Source organism: Pseudopipra pipra, chromosome 29 (assembly GCF_036250125.1).
Source record: "Pseudopipra pipra isolate bDixPip1 chromosome 29, bDixPip1.hap1, whole genome shotgun sequence".
NCBI classification, from domain to species: Eukaryota; Metazoa; Chordata; class Aves; order Passeriformes; family Pipridae; genus Pseudopipra; species Pseudopipra pipra.
The window spans coordinates 1347087-1362716 of NC_087577.1; the positions used below are offsets into that span (position 1 = coordinate 1347087).

The 15630-nt window shown below is 51.1% G+C and overlaps 1 protein-coding gene across 2 annotated transcripts in view; it reads left to right on the forward strand.

The window, feature by feature from the left end:
• The window catches only part of LOC135403842 (GON-4-like protein), a 94232-nt gene that overhangs the window by 60676 nt on the left and 17926 nt on the right, over window positions 1-15630 (forward strand). Inside the window, exons 2-14 of one of the 2 annotated variants that reach the window (XM_064638214.1) lie at window positions 1843-1992; window positions 2586-2782; window positions 4560-4634; window positions 5286-5336; window positions 5952-6002; window positions 6368-6463; window positions 6646-6750; window positions 7496-7666; window positions 10431-10623; window positions 11750-11851; window positions 12448-12488; window positions 12738-12841; window positions 14848-15046. In XM_064638214.1, coding sequence (XP_064494284.1) covers window positions 1843-1992; window positions 2586-2782; window positions 4560-4634; window positions 5286-5336; window positions 5952-6002; window positions 6368-6463; window positions 6646-6750; window positions 7496-7666; window positions 10431-10623; window positions 11750-11851; window positions 12448-12488; window positions 12738-12841; window positions 14848-15046 — 1535 coding nt within the window. The remainder of the gene's footprint in view (window positions 1-1842; window positions 1993-2585; window positions 2783-4559; window positions 4635-5285; window positions 5337-5951; window positions 6003-6367; window positions 6464-6645; window positions 6751-7495; window positions 7667-10430; window positions 10624-11749; window positions 11852-12447; window positions 12489-12737; window positions 12842-14847; window positions 15047-15630) is intronic. The other variant, XM_064638215.1, reaches the window with a different exon arrangement.

Genomic DNA, 15630 nt, shown 5'->3' on the forward strand with positions numbered 1-15630 from the left:
TGATTTACTTATCTGTCTGGTTATTGATCTATCTGGTTGTTTATTTATCTAACTGGTTGTTTATCTGTCTAACTGGTTATTTATCTGTTTATTTATCTATTCATTTATTTATTTTCCTGGGAGTTGTTACGGATCAGGGTGAAAACCTTCCCCTTTTCCCAACGTTTCCCCCCAGTCCCTGGAATTGTCCAGAGTCAGGGTGGGGCAGAAGCTGCTCAGAGTGCAGGTGTCCCTTTAATCCCCTTCCCACCCAAACCATTCCGGGATTTCCTGACCTGGGAGGCAAACTGAGGGGAATTTCTCCTGAGATAAGTGCCTGTTCCCACTTTCCCTAAATTCCTCATCCTGTTTTGTTTTTTTTTTTCCTGGCTTGTCTCCAGGCTCAAGGATGCGGGGGAATGATCTGCCCAGAGCACTGAGGGGGTGTGGGCAGTGAGGGGCTGCTGGAGGCTTTTCCTCTGCTCTGGGATCACCCCCCTGCCCTGCTTTTCTGGGCCAGCCCAGAGCTGGTTTTACTGGATTTTGCTGTGTTTTCCTACTGGTTTAAGGTGCTCCAGGTTTCAGCTGGGTTTTGGTGGCCCCTGGGAGCCCATCTGAGTGCCAGGACAAGGGGGAAGGGCTTCAAAGTGACAGAAAGTCGGTTCAGATGAAAGATTAGGAAGGGATTCCTCCCTGGGAGGGTGGGGAGGCCCTGGCACAGGTTGCCCAGGGAAGCTGTGGCTGCCCCTGGATCCCTGGGAGTGTCCAAGGCCGGGTTGGAGCAGCCTGGGCCAGTGGAAGGTGGCAGGGGATGGACTGGGGTGAGCTGCTGAGGTTCCTCCAGACCCAAAGCATTCCATGATCCTGGGAAAAAGGGGCACTGCTCCCGTGTTCCTCAGCCCTGGGGAGGCACAGCTGGAGTGTGGGGCCAGTTCCCCTCAGGACAGGAGGGCCATGGAGCTCCTGGAGCGGGTCCAGGGGAGGTTGTGAGGATGCTGAAGGGGCTGGAGCATCTCTGTGACCAGGGGACACCAAGAGGGGACCTCCCCAGGGCGTGTCAGTGCCTGCAGGGATGGACCAGGCTCTGCTCGGGGCTGCCCAAAAACAGGACACAAAACTGATGCCCACAAGTTCCACCTGGGCACGAGGAAGAACTTCCCTGGGCAGTGCCCAGTGTCCCTCCCTGCAGATATTCCAGAGCCTCCTGGACACATCCCACGTGCTCTGGGATGATCCTGAGCAGGGAGGTGGGACCAGGTGACCCCCTGAGGTCCCTCCCGACCTGCCCCATCCCGGGATTCCCAGGGAATTGTTGCCTCCATCTCTCCTGCTCCTGCAGGGAACTCCTGGTCTGAGGGAGAGCTGAGATGGGGCTGGAGAAGGGGGTGGAAGAAGATGATTCCCAGTTTTCCAGGGCTGTGCAACGTTGTGGGCCTGCACAGAGCAGGAGGGGAAGGGTTTCCCTGGCCCACGACCCCCTGGCTGTGCCTGCCCCCTGAGCTGGTGGCTGCTGTGGCAGCTGCATTTGCACATCAACCACGTTTTGAACAAACCATCAGGTTTTTGCAGCTGCCTCAGGTGACAGGAGGGGGTTTGAGAAAGCTGCTGGTGGGGGGAGTGAGGCTGAACCAGCAGGAACCACCAGGGGATCTCTTTGCCTGGGACTGTTCCCAGCAGGATGGAGCTGCTGCTGCTGTTTAGTCCACCTGGGTCACTGCCACGGGCTGCTTGTGCCAGATTTCATGTATTTATGTATTTAAAGTATTTAAACTCCTGCTGGATTTGATGTATTTGGGCTGTGATAAAGTTTTGTGTCTCAACTTCTGGGATATCTGACCACGGCCTGGTGTGTGCTGTTCCCAGGGAAGATCCCCAAGCTGTTCACAGAGGTGGAAGTGAGTTCCCAGCGAGATCCACATCCCACTGAACCCCCCGAGTCTCCTGGCAGGGGCTCCCTGCAGGGGGCTGGAAGAAATCCTGCCCCGACGAAGCCACCGAAGAGCACCAGGGTTGGTGAGTGGCTTTTCATCCCACTGGGCAAGGAACAGGCTCTGGAACTGTGAACACCCTGGTGGGGGCTGTTTAGGGGCAGCATTTTTTTGGCTCTGTGATTCAATAAACTCCAGGTGTCCAAGTGGAACTTGCCTGGAGTTGATATCAGCAATTTTTGGTCCCTGAAAACGCTGCTTTTCCTTCAAAGAAAGTCAGGATTCTTGCTTCCCTGAGCCAGCAAAGCAGTGCCTGTTGGAAAACACTTTAAATCCTGGAAGCTGCCTCCTGTTCTTGCCGTGTGGTGCCTGGGGTTTGCAGCTTTTTCTCTGGAAAAGGTGCACAGAGGCTGCTGAGGCCGTTCTGTAAAACCAGCCTTGAGGAGGTGGCAGCCACATGTCCTTGACGTGGCTCAGCCAGCGTTTGAATCCATCGTTCCAAAGGCTTCCTGGCTCTTGTGGCTCCCTCCATCTTTCCATTTGGGTGGCCCCCCATCAGCAGGGGGAAGTTTTGCTGCCTCAGGAGCTGCAGGATCCTGGTTTGGGTTGGTTTTTAGACTCCTCTGGGAGGTGCTGAGGGCAGGTGAGGGTTTAGATCCCGTCTGTGCTCGCTTTCAGAGGAGCAGGACGGGGAGGACCCGGAGAGGAGGAAGAGGAGGAGGAAGGCAACCAAGAGGAAAAGGGAAGGGAAGAGCCAGGAGGAGGAGGGGCCCCTGTCCTGTGACATCAAGCTGGACGACACCCTGGACCGCACCTTGGAGGACGGAGCCAAACAGCACAACCTGACCGTGGTCAACGTGAGGAACATCCTGCACGTGAGTCCGGGGGATCCAGGGGCTGGGGAGATCACAGGATCATGGAATCAGCTGGGGGGGAAGGGACCTCTGAGATCATCAGGTCCAACCCTTGATCCACCACCACCACAGTTCCCAGCCCATGGCACTGATGCCACATCCAGTCTCACCTTAAAAACCTCCAGGGATGGAGAATCCACCCCTCCCCTGGGCAGCCCATTCCAGTGGCTGAGCACCCTCTCTGGAAAGAATTCCTTCCTAATGTCCAACCTAAACCTCCCCTGGCACAGCTGAAGACCCAGCCCTCTTGTCTTGCTGATCATTGTCTGGGAAAAGAGACCAACCCCCCCCAGCTCCCCCCTCCTGTCAGGAGCTGTGCAGAGTGGGGAGGTCTCCCCTGAGCCTCCTCCTGTCCAGGCTGAGCCCCCCCAGCTCCCTCAGCCTCTCCTCACGGGAATTGTGCTCCAGCCCCTTCCCCAGCCTGGCTGCTCTTCCCTGGCCCTGCTCCAGCCCCTCCATGTCCTTCCTGAGCTGAGGGCCCAGAGCTGGACACGGCCCTCGAGGGGAGGCCTCCCAGGGGCACAATCCCTGCCCTGCTCCTGCTGCCACCCTGATCCAGGCCAGGAGGCTCCAGCCCAGCCTGTGGGTGCTGATGGGGGCACTGGGACTCCTGCACAGGGATGTCTTGGCCACCCTTGTCCTGCTCTCTCCTGTTGGATCCATAAAGGGAGGATCAGGGGGTGTCCGTGTCACCTGGGCCCTGATTTAGTGGGAGGTGTTGATCCCAATTCCCTTCATTTCCAGTGGCACAGGGGGCTGTCTTGCTTTTCCTGAGCAGCAGGAATAACTGAGCTAAAAACCATCCTCTGGGGGAGCAGGTGTAGGCTGTGAGCTGCTGTTTCATCCCAAAATCCCAATGGAATTCCGGGGGTGCCAGCAGAAATGCATCACCCTTCGTTCATCCCAGGCTCTGAGTCCATCCCACAGCCCCAGCTGGAGAGGAGCCTCCAGAATTCCTCTGCTGGCAGAGCTCTGCAGGGACTCCCTGACTCTGCCCCTCTTGGTGTGGATCCCAGCCCATCCCAAAGCTGGAGAGCAACAGGAATTATTTCCCCCCACAAATGGTGCCTTTTTTTTTTCCCTCCCCTGCAGTTGATGTTGCTCCAGCCCAGGTGGTCTCAGGTATTTCCCCTTTTTGCCATCCCTGTGGCAGACAACGTGGAGGCTGCCAGGATGATTCTCTCAGGCAAATTCTGTGCAATAAATTAATGACCATAAATTAATGCCTTTCTCTGTGGGTGCTGGAATGGTGCAGCACAATTTTTAAAGGGTTCACATGTTATAAATATGTAATAATGTAGTTTATTATTCCATACTTTCTGCAGAGAATCAGCCCCTTGTTTTGGGAGCCTGTGAGTGCTTAAAGACTGGAGTTTAATTAGGATTGAAGTTCTCCCCTGCCTGGGAGCAGCTCGTTTTGCTGACTGTGTGACAGGACTGGTGACACAATTCCAGGGAAGCCGGTGTGGGCTTTTGTTTTGACTGCTTGGCTTTCTCTCTGCTGGGAATTTATTCTGTGGAGCTTTCACAGGGAATGCAGAGCAGCCTTTTTATCACTGGTTTTTATTGTCTGATCCCTGAACAGTGGTTTTATTTGCACTGTGATTACAGAGCACGTTGCACACTGATTATTTTCCAGGTGGTTTGTTTTAAGGTTTGTTGTATTTATTGTATTTTCTGTGTCTTTTTAACAAGCAGAATGTAAAGGACACTTTTTTTTGTGTGTTTCCCCCTGCAGGAAGTGATCACAAATGAGCACGTGGTGGCCATGATGAAAGCAGCCATCAGTGAGACAGAGGATATTCCTCTGTTTGTGAGTAAAAAACCTTGTTTGATTTGGGTTTTTTTCAGTTGTTCCAAGTGCCTGATGCCCTCACTGGTCTGTCTCTTCAGGGCTGTGGAGAGGGAGAGGCACAATAGGGGATTTCACTGTAATATTTATTATAATAATTAGGTTTCATTGCCAGATTTATCACCTGGATGAAGGGAGAAGTGTCAGTGTCTGAGTGTCACTTATAAACAGAATTATGGGAAGTTATTGGTGGTATCTGAAAGGTGGTGAATTTAAAGGGGGTGAATTTAAAGGGGGTGAATTTAAAAAGGTAGTGAATTTAAACAGGGGGTGAATTTAAGGGGGGTGAATTTAAAGGGGGTGAATTTAAGGGGGGTGAATTTAAGGGGGGTGAATTTAAGGGGGGTGAATTTAAACAGGGGGTGAATTTAAACAGGGGGTGAATTTAAACAGGGGGTGAATTTAAACGGGGTGAATTTAATTTAAAGGGGGTGAATTTAATTTAAACAGGGGGTGAATTTAATTTAAAGGGGGTGAATTTAAAGGGGGTGAATTTAAAGGGGGTGAATTTAAAGGAAGAAGAAAATTTCACAGTAAAGAGTTGCTGGGGAAGAGTCTGCAGTGAAGGCAAATGGCTGAATTGGTGGTTCTTGTCTTGTTTTAAACCCTCAGGAGCCCAAAATGACTCGTTCCAAACTGAAGGAGGTTGTGGAGAAAGGGGTGGTGAGTCTGAAATCTGCTTTTACTGTTACACCCTCCCCTTTCCCTGGGTGGGGAGCAGGGGCAGGGCCTGAGGGAGCAGCTGGAGCTCTGCCAGGGGAGGTTTAGGGGAATATTGGGAAAATCCTTCCCCCAGGGAGTGGTTGGGCACTGACCAGGCTCCCCAGGGCTGCCAGAGCTCCAGGAGGGCTTGGACAACACTCTCAGGGACAGGATTTTGGGGTCTCCTGGGCTGGGTTTGGATGATCCCTGTGGGTCCCTTCCAGCTCAGGGTGTTCCGTGGCTGGTTTGGGTTTTGGGGTGTCCTGAAGGGAGTTGAAAAGCTCTCACATGGTGGACTCTTGCAGTGGAAAAAAAAGCAGTGAAAAGGGTGTAAAAGAGAGTTGGTTGGAGCTGAGCAGCACAGGGCAGGGCAGGGCAGGGCTGGGCAGGACAGGGCATCCCTTTGTCCAGAGGCTGCTGCCTGGAGATCCCAGGAGGGCTTTGGAGCCTTTGGCTGAGCTCTGGTTCTTGCTTGGCCACTGTGCAGGTGGGGCTCAGGTGCTCCTTTGGTTTAAGAGCTGCCTTTAAGCTGTGGGAACAGCTCTGAAGCAGCTCTGGGGTTTCTGCTCTCCCCAGGTGATCCCGACGTGGAACATTTCCCCCATTAAGAAGGCGAACGAGGTGAAGGTGAGTGGGATCTTCTGGAGGGCTGGAGCAGCTCCTCTCTGGGCTTTGGGGTGTTCCCTCAGTCAGAAATCTCTGCTCTGACCCTGTTAATCCTGCCCATTAAAAGCTTCCCACCCTGGGACAGCAAAAATTCCTGTTGCCCAAAACGTGACAAATCCCCCCCCCGGGTTGTTACTTCGATTTTATTTTCTTTATTTTTGTACTGATTTCTACCTTTTCCCATAAAATATTTGAGCAAATTGAAGAACTTTGCACGGCCTCTGGCTGCTTGTGCACATTTCCCTGTTCAAAGGCAGGACATGGAGACTTTCTGATGGGATTTGGTGCCTCCCACAAGTGAAGAAATCACTTCTCTTGTGCTGCAGCCACCCCAGTTTGTGGACATTCCCCTGGAGGAGGATGATTCATCTGATGAGGAGTACCAGCCTGAGGATGAGGATGAGGATGAGACTGCAGAAGAGGTGAGTGCAGCTTGTGCAGAGGTCTGAGGCAGGAAAACCCTCTTCATTTTAACACCCGTGAGTCATCCCGGACCTCCTAGTGATGTTCCTTTGTTGCTCTGTTATTAACTTGGCTAAAAAAGAGCCTCTGAGGTGTTGGCTGGAGCAGAGTTTGAGGCCCTTCTGCCTGTCTTGCCCTGCAGAGCCTGCTGGAGAGTGATGTGGAGAGCACGGCCTCCTCCCCTCGGGGGGCCAAGAGGTCCCGGGCCCGGCGCTCGTCCGACGAGGAGGGGGGGACCCCCAGTGAGGTAACCCCGGGGGGAGCCCCTTCCTCCTTCAGAACCAACCCACAGTCCTCCTTCCTCATTTATTAGCCCCCAATCCGGGTGCTGGGGGGATTTGGGGTCCCCCTGCCTTGGCTGCTGTGTGGCCAGTGAAGCCCAAAATAAGCCCTCAAAGCTCTTGGGATGGAAACAGTTGTCTCAGGTGATAATTATTGTCTCAGATAATGGTTATTTTTCTGGTTATTTGTGGGAGGAGTGCAGGGGAGTTGCTGTCTGTGCTTGGCTCAAGAGGAGAAAGTGGGTTTTGTAAAAGCATGAAGGTGTTTCTGGTGACTCTGGACACCAACACCTTGGTGGGAGTGGAAGGTGCAGAGTGACAAGGACCAAGGGTCAGCAGGGAAGGGCAAAACAGTGCCTGAGAGCTGACCCTGCAGTCAGAAAGAGCAATATTGTGTTGATATTTCCCCCTTCTGCTCACCATGGGTTTGGATTCTGCCACAATAACTCGTTTATCAGCTCTAGAAATGTTGAGGCTGATACTCAGACCCTCCAAATATCTCCTTTCCTGCAAGTCCTGACGTATCTCTGTGCTTTCTGAGAGCCAAAGTGAATGTAACACGAGGAATCCATTTCCTCCTGAGAAGCTTTTCCCTCCTTCCTTCTTGTGCCAGGCCAGGAAAAAAAACAACAAAAAAAAAGAGACTTTATTCTGTCTTTGGAAATCCGTGCTCTAAATCCACCCTTTTAACACCAAGGCCTTTCTGCCTAGGTGGAGAAGGCCACTCCACCTGCTGTGAGGCACATCAGTGCCGAGGTTGTTCCCATGGGGCCTCCACCTCCTCCCAAGCCCAAGCAGAGCAAGGACAGCACGTTCATGGAGAAGCTGCACGCGGTGGACGAGGAGCTGGCCTCGAGCCCCGTGTGCATGGACTCCTACCAGGTACAGCTGGGGGGGCAAAGCTGGGCACAAATCAGGGGGATTTCGGGGGTTTCTGCCCCTGCTTTCAGTGCACTCTGCTCTCCTTTGAATCAGAAATGGAGCCCTGAGCAGGCTGGGCTGGGGGAAGGTGTCCCCTCTTGGGACAGGGTGATCCTTAAGGTCCCTTTAAGGTCCCAAACCCTTCTGTGGGGCTGTGGAATTCCTGTGGAATTGGATCTCCACAATGGCTCTATGGGAGAATAGAAGTAGCTATAGTGTGTATGTGTGTATATATATATATAAAAAATATCTATATATTATATAGATAATGAAGGAATGTTGTTAGTGACATAGACTTTTAGTTTCTTGTAGCTACACTTTGTATTTGTGCTCCTGAGTCTCTCACTGCCTTTATTTTGGCTGTTAAATGCACCTCTCTGACATTTACAGCACTGATGAGGATAGTTCTCCTGTTTGCAAGCAGTCCTGTTGGCTGAGTTGTGTTTTGCAGAACAGTTTTTACTATTTACTATTAACTGTTTACTATCAGCTGTTTATTAGCTGAGGAAATTGGTTGTCCAGGTATTGGGAACTGAGCTCAGTTCCAAACTGGAGCTGAGGAAATTGCTTGTCCAATACCATTTACTACTAACTAACTATTTACTATTAACTGTTTACTATTAACTATTTACTATTAACTGTTTACTATTAACTATTTACTATTAACTGTTTACTATTAACTATTTACTATTAACTGTTTACTATTAACTAACTATTTACTATTAACTGTTTACTATTAACTAACTATTTACTATTAACTGTTTACTATCAACTAACTATTTACTATCAACTCTTTACTATTAACTAACTTTACTGTTAACTAACCCTTTACTATTAACTATCTATTTACTATCAACTAACTATTTACTATCAACTGTTTCCTATCAACTATTTACTATCAACTATTTGCTATCAAATAACTATTTACTATCAACTATTTCCTATTGACTAACTATTTACTATCAACTATTTGCTATCAAATAACTATTTACTATCAACTATTTCCTATTGACTAACTTTACTATTAACTATTTACTCTCATCTGTTTACTATCAACTATTTACTATTAACTAACTTTACTATCAACTATTTATCAACTATTTGCTATTACTAACTTTACTATTAACTAACTCTTTGCTATCAACTATTTACTATTAACTCTTTACTATCAGCTATTTACTATCAACTAACTCTTCACTCTCAACTCTTCACTCTCAACTCTTCACTCTCAACTCTTCACTCTCAACTATTTATTATTAACTCTTTTCTATCAACTACTTACTATTAACTAACTTTACTATTAACTAACTTTACTATTAACTAACTTTACTATTAACTAACTCTATTAACTAACACTTTACTATTAACTAACTCTATTAACTAACACTTTACTATTAACTAACTTTACTATTAACTAACTATTTACTATCAACTCTTTACTATTAACTAACTGTTTACTCCCAGCTGTTTCCCCTCAGCTCTTTGGCAGGTGGGTGGGTTGGCAGTGAGAGCAGCCCTGTGGGATGTCAGTGATGGGAGAAGGTTGGCAGTGAGAGCAGCCCTGTGTGCTGTCAGTGATGGGAGAAGGTTGGCAGTGAGAGCAGCCCTGTGTGCTGTCAGTGATGGGAGAAGGTTGGCAGTGAGAGCAGCCCTGTGGGATGTCAGTGATGGGAGAAGGTTGGCAGTGAGAGCAGCCCTGTGTGCTGTCAGTGATGGGAGAAGGTTGGCAGTGAGAGCAGCCCTGTGTGCTGTCAGTGATGGGAGAAGGTTGGCAGTGAGAGCAGCCCTGTGTGCTGTCAGTGATGGGAGAAGGTTGGCAGTGAGAGCAGCCCTGTGTGCTGTCAGTGGTGGGAGAAGGTTGGCAGTGAGAGCAGCCCTGTGTGCTGTCAGTGATGGGAGAAGGTTGGCAGTGAGAGCAGCCCTGTGGGATGTCAGTGGTGGGAGAAGGTTGGCAGTGAGAGCAGCCCTGTGGGATGTCAGTGGTGGGAGAAGGTTGGCAGTGAGAGCAGCCCTGTGGGATGTCAGTGGTGGGAGAAGGTTGGCAGTGAGAGCAGCCCTGTGGGATGTCAGTGGTGGGAGAAGGTTGGCAGTGAGAGCAGCCCTGTGGGATGTCAGTGGTGGGAGAAGGTTGGCAGTGAGAGCAGCCCTGTGGGATGTCAGTGATGGGAGAAGGTTGGCAGTGAGAGCAGCCCTGTGGGATGTCAGTGGTGGGAGAAGGTTGGCAGTGAGAGCAGCCCTGTGGGATGTCAGTGATGGGAGAAGGTTGGCAGTGAGAGCAGCCCTGTGGGATGTCTGTGATGGGAGAAGGTTGGCAGTGAGAGCAGCCCTGTGGGATGTCAGTGGTGGGAGAAGGTTGGCAGTGAGAGCAGCCCTGTGGGATGTCAGTGGTGGGAGAAGGTTGGCAGTGAGAGCAGCCCTGGTTCCTGCTCTGGGTGAGGGTGGGTGCAAGGCCTGTGCTCTGCCCCACATTGATGGCAGACACTGCAGGGGCAAACACAGTTAAACACACGTGAAAATCAAACAGTGGGAGTGGAAACTGCTGGTGGGAGTGCAGTGTGAGCTGATGAACAAACCATAATGAGTTTGTGACCAGGGAGAGCGGGCAGAGCTGGGCTCCCCTCGCCCCCCCAGCCAAAGGATTCCCGGTGGCAGGAGTGGGGTGGTGCCCGTGCTGGGCCCTGGGGAGGGCAGGGCCGTGGTGACAGCTGTCCTTACCCCTGGGCAGCCCCTGGAGGACAGCCTGATCGCCTTCAGGACCCGCTCCAAGAGGCCCCTGAAGGACGTGCCCCTGGGGCAGCTGGAGGCCGAGCTGCGCGCGCCCGACATCACCCCCGACATGTACGACCCCAACACGGCCGACGACGAGGAGTGGAAGAGGTGGCTGGGGGGGCTCATGAACGACGACGTGGAGAACGAAGGTGGGGGGGCAGATTTGGTGGGCTTTGGTCGCTGGATTCGGGGTTTGGGGGTTCAATAAACCGAGGGTTGGGGCTGCGCCGGGGCTGGGGATGAGCAGAGGGAGGAGGATTTGGGGGAGAGGCTGGACATGAGCCAGTCCAGAGGAGGCACCAAGGTGAGCAGGGCTGGAGCAGCTCTGCTGGGAGGAAAGGCTGGGAAGGTTGGGATTGTTCAGCCTGGAGAAGGGAAGGCTCCAGGGTGACCTTCCAGGACTTGAAGGAGCCTCCAGGAAAGATGGAGAGAAGCTGTTTACAAGGGCTTGGAGGGAATGGACAGGGGGAATGGCTTCAAACCAACAGAGGACAGGGTTAGATGGGATATTGGGAAAAAATTCCTCCTTGTGAGGGTGGGGAGGCCCTGGCACAGGTTGCCCAGAGAAGTTGTGGCTGCCCCTGGATCCCTGGAAGTGTCCAAGGCCAGGTTGGATGGGGCTTGGAGCAACCTGGGATAGTGGAAGGTGTCCCTTCCCGTGGCAGGGGGTGGAACAAGATGATCTTTAAGGCCCCTCCCAACCCAAGCCATCCTGTGATTTTATATTGAAAGCCTGAAGCTTTGTTTTCTGTTCATACCTGATGTCCTTGTGAGCCTTTCCTGTCCCATCTCCCCCAGGGACCTCGGGGAGAGTTTTCAACCCTCAGGGCCCTCACTTGGGAATATTCACTGTCCAGCACAAAGGAAAGGGGTGGGTTTAACCCCTTGTGCTGCGTCCTGAGCACCTACACCTAAACCCTGTCCTGCTCCTTGAGAGGGACCTGTCTGGGGAGAAACAGCTTTTTGTTCTTTGGGAAAGAACAGGGACAAGCTTTGGGGCTCGACCTCCTGCTCCTCCTGTGATTGCTGGTTGCCCACAGCTGGTTCCAGTTGATTTTCACCCCTGTAAATTGGAATATAAAACACAAACTGAACTCCTGTTACTGTGTGAAACTAAACTTGGGTGAAAGTCGGGTCCCAGGGAATCCAGCTGGTTCTTTAGAACGGGACAGGCAGCAATTCCAGCCCTTCCTGGGCCGGGTCAAGCAGGGAACAAAGTGCTCCTGGGTGGCCCTGGGGCAGGGCAGTGACACCCCCAGCTGTGCTTCCCCTCAGATGAAGCTGATGATGATGATGACCCCGAGTACAACTTCCTGGAGGATCTGGACGAGCCGGACACGGAGGATTTCAGGAACGACCGTGCCGTGAGGATCACCAGTGAGTTCCTGGGGAATCCTGGGGGAATCCTGGGGGAATTCTGGGGAATCCCCCCCTCCTGGCTCCTGATTCACTTGGGGAGGGGTTTTGTTGTGAGGATTTCTGCAGTGGAGGGTGATTAAAATCTGCAGCTTTTGGCTTTGTGGCAAAGCCTGAGCAGCAATGTTTGGGTGCTGATAATAAACCTGGAAGCTTCAGCCAGTTCAGGCTTGAATGTTTGCCTCGTTCTTGAGTGCAATTAAATTTTCTCTGAAGTCCTCTTAGTCTTCAACTTATTTTATAAAGATGCCACTTTCCACCTTTGCAGCAAACCACAGTTCCTTCAGGTGTTATTACAGGGTAACATAACTTTGAATTCAGTTGTGAAAATGAGGGTTTATGTTGTGTTTTTGAATCCAAACAATCTCAGTGAAGTATTTTTGGCCCAGAATTAAAAAGGGAATTATCAGGGGCCTTTCCTTGTTGGTCCTCTCTGCAAGAGGAGGGTTTCCCTTTGTGAGAGAAATTCCTTAGGTGGCTTAATATCATGACAGGATTGCTGAGTGTTTCTCAGAAGAGGAGGAATATTCACACTTCTTTTTGATTTTTGCTTGCAGAAAAGGAAGTGAATGAACTGATGGAGGAGCTGTTTGAGACAGTAAGTGATGAGCTGAGGAAAAGAGCTGTTGGATGTGACATGAGATGAGGGGAGGCACCAAGGGGTGGGCTCTGGGAAGGCCACAGCAGGGTCAGTTTAGGCTTGGGATCGTCTGTAGGAACTCCCTGAAGTGCCTGCAGAGGGGAATGTCTGTGCTGAGAGGCTCTTCCTGAGCTTCATTAGCTGAAGGCAGTGGGAATGTGTTCCCTGGGTGTTCCCCCCTGGACTGTGGCTCCCTGTTCTCTGCAGTTCCAGGACGAGATGGGTTTCTCCCACATGGAGGACGAAGGCCCCGAGGATGAAGACGCTGTCCCCGAGTCCAGGCCGAGCTTTAACACCCCCCAGGCCCTCAGGTGGGAGCCTTTGGTTGGGGGGGGAAAGAGAGGAGCTGCCTGGGCAGCTCAGAGAGCTCTGGGATGTTTGAATTTGTGGGATTGGGCATGGAGCTACCTGGGCAGCTCAGAGAGCTCTGGGATGTTTTTGTTTGTGGGATTGGGCATGGAGCTGCCTGGGCAGCTCAGAGAGCTCTGAGACGTTTTTATTTGTGGGGTTGGACACGGACTGGACACTTGACCCTCTTTTTTTCTGGGTGCCACGTTTGACTTTGCTGGTTGTGATGCATCTGGAGGAGGTGACAGTGGTGACAACGTGTCCTTTCAGAGGGAGACACGTTCAGAAGAGTGTCTGCACTCAAACATTGGTGCTGCCTGCTCTGCAAACAGCCCAGGCCTCTCAGAGTGGTGACAGTTCCCAACAAGGCAGGAGGATTCTGTCCCTGCTTCTTCACCTCTGTGCTGAACAGAGAGTCACAGAATGGTTTGGGTTGGGAGGAACCTAAAAGATCAACTAATTCCACCCCCTGCCACGGGCAGGGACACCTTCCACTGGCCCAGGTTGCTCCAACCTGGCCTTGGGACACTTCCAGGGATGAGGAATCCGTAATTCCCTGGGCAACCTGTGCCAGGGCCCCCCCAGCCTGGCAGGGAAGGGTTTCTTTGTAACATCCACTCTGAATCTTCATCTCCTTAAAGGGGAGGGTGAGATTCACTTGCTGCCCTGGTGGGTTTGGGGTGGCCAGGGAGGGACACCTGAGGGTTGGACCAAGTGTGTGTCACCTTCAGCTGGAGTGAATAACTTGGGTGTAATGTTGGCCCTTCCGTGGAAAACGAGGCCTGGGACAGCTGAGGGCTGGGAATGAAGTGACTCTAAAGTTTGGAAATTGGCTTTTGATGATTTTTTGGGTTGTGTTCAACAGCACCTTGAAGAGGAGAGGGGCTAAAGCAGCTCCATCCCTGGGGTGGACGGGGCTTGGAGCAGCCTGGTCTGGAGGGAGGTGGAATGAGAGGAGCTTTGAGTCCCTTCCCACCCAAACCATTCCATGGTTTCTCTCTGGGTGATGACAATTCCTCTGTATTTACCAGGCCCTGGAAAAGGGGGGCTGCAGGAGCAGTGGGGTCTCCTTATTTATGGGGCAGAGCAGCTCGAGGTGCAGCTGTGTCTGTTTGGGAAGGGAGCTAAAGTGAAGGCTGGAATTCCTGGATGCTCCCTCTGGGATGAGCAGTGCCAGAGGGGAGCTCAGCAACTGTAAAACCAGCTACAGGCTGAAAAGCCAGGAAGCTTTATTCCCTCTTTTATTATTTTTATGCATTTGGGTTTGATTTTTATGCATTTGGGCATTTTATTAGTTTTTCCTTAGTGGGCAGTTCTGCAATTGTTTCTTCCCTGGTTTTCTTTGCCCACAGGATTTTTAGATGTCCTATAAAACATCTTTATTTGCCGGGTTTGTTGTTGTTTTTATGATACCCTGCATTAGGAGCATCAGGGAACAACTTGACTTACAACTGACTTCAGGCCTGTTAGAGAAGGGAAGGTGATAACCAGCAGAAATCAGGATATTAACTGGTGTAGCTAAAATAAAATAGATAAAAATGAAATCATAAGTAAAGCAGGGCATAGCTGAAACTGTTTTTGAAAGGGTGGTGGCAAGTACATCCTCTTTTTCTGCTACTTGTTGTAGGGTCTCTGGCAGAGTCCTCTGCGTGAAGCTGGGTGGTGATTTATTTGTTCATTTTTTTTTTTAATAAAGTGACAGCTTTTGGAGCAGCCTGAGGTCTTTCTGGAGACCCTCCAGGTGATAAAATGCCCCCCAAAATGCCCTGGGGAGACGACCAGCAGTGCAGGGATGGGTGGGAAGACTTGCCCAGTGTAAATAACTGGGTGTTTTTCAAGGTGGGGAGTGTTTGAGGAGCACAGTGAATGAACTGTGATGAATCCCAGACAGAGTAAAATATTCTGGATCAGTGGGAAGGGGTTTTAAACCCTTGGTCTGTTGTATTTTGCTCTCCCTGGCTGCAAACAGGTTCGAGGAGCCTCTGGCCAACCTGCTGAACGAGCAGCACCGGACGGTGAAGGAGCAGCTGGAGCAGCTGAGGATGAAAAAGTCCTCCCTCAAACCACCCCAGGAGGCTGAAAAATCAAAACCCCCAAGCGAGAAGCCCCTGCAGAGCCTTGTCCTGGACAGTGCCCAGAGGAAGAGGCTCCAGCAGCAGATGCAGCAGGTAATTAATTAAACGTGGGGTGGCCTGAGCTGATGAACCTTTGCTGGGGGGCCCTGGGAGCCCAGGGCACAGCAAGGCTTTGCTTCCTGAAAGGAATTCCTGGAAAAGCTGCACCTGGCTGTTGTTAGGGGTTGATTGCACATGGAAGGACCATTGGAACTGAGTGTATGAGTCAGAGCTGCTTTCTGGGCATCTCTTCTCACGTGGGGTGGCCTTGGCCACCTTGGAATCCTGGCTCTGATCTGTCCAAATCCTCTGCTTTCATCACCTTCTTTATCCCTGTCTGTCCAAATCCTCTCTTTTCAACACCTTTATCACTGTCTGAGAATGTTATTCTTGATCTGATTTAGATTCTTCTGTTTTACCCCCTCCCTCCACAAAAAAACCTGTAAAACTTCAGAAATGGGCAGTTCTGAGAGATGAAGTTGCTGAAGAAATAGAGATGTGTTGTTTAGGGGGGAAGAAAAAAGTCCTCTCTGTGTGGGTTGTTTTGGTTGTGAGGTTTTGGCACAAAAGCTGGGAGACTGCCCTGAGATCACACAGACAGTGGGTTCAAAATCTGTGTATTTAAACTTCCTGCCAGT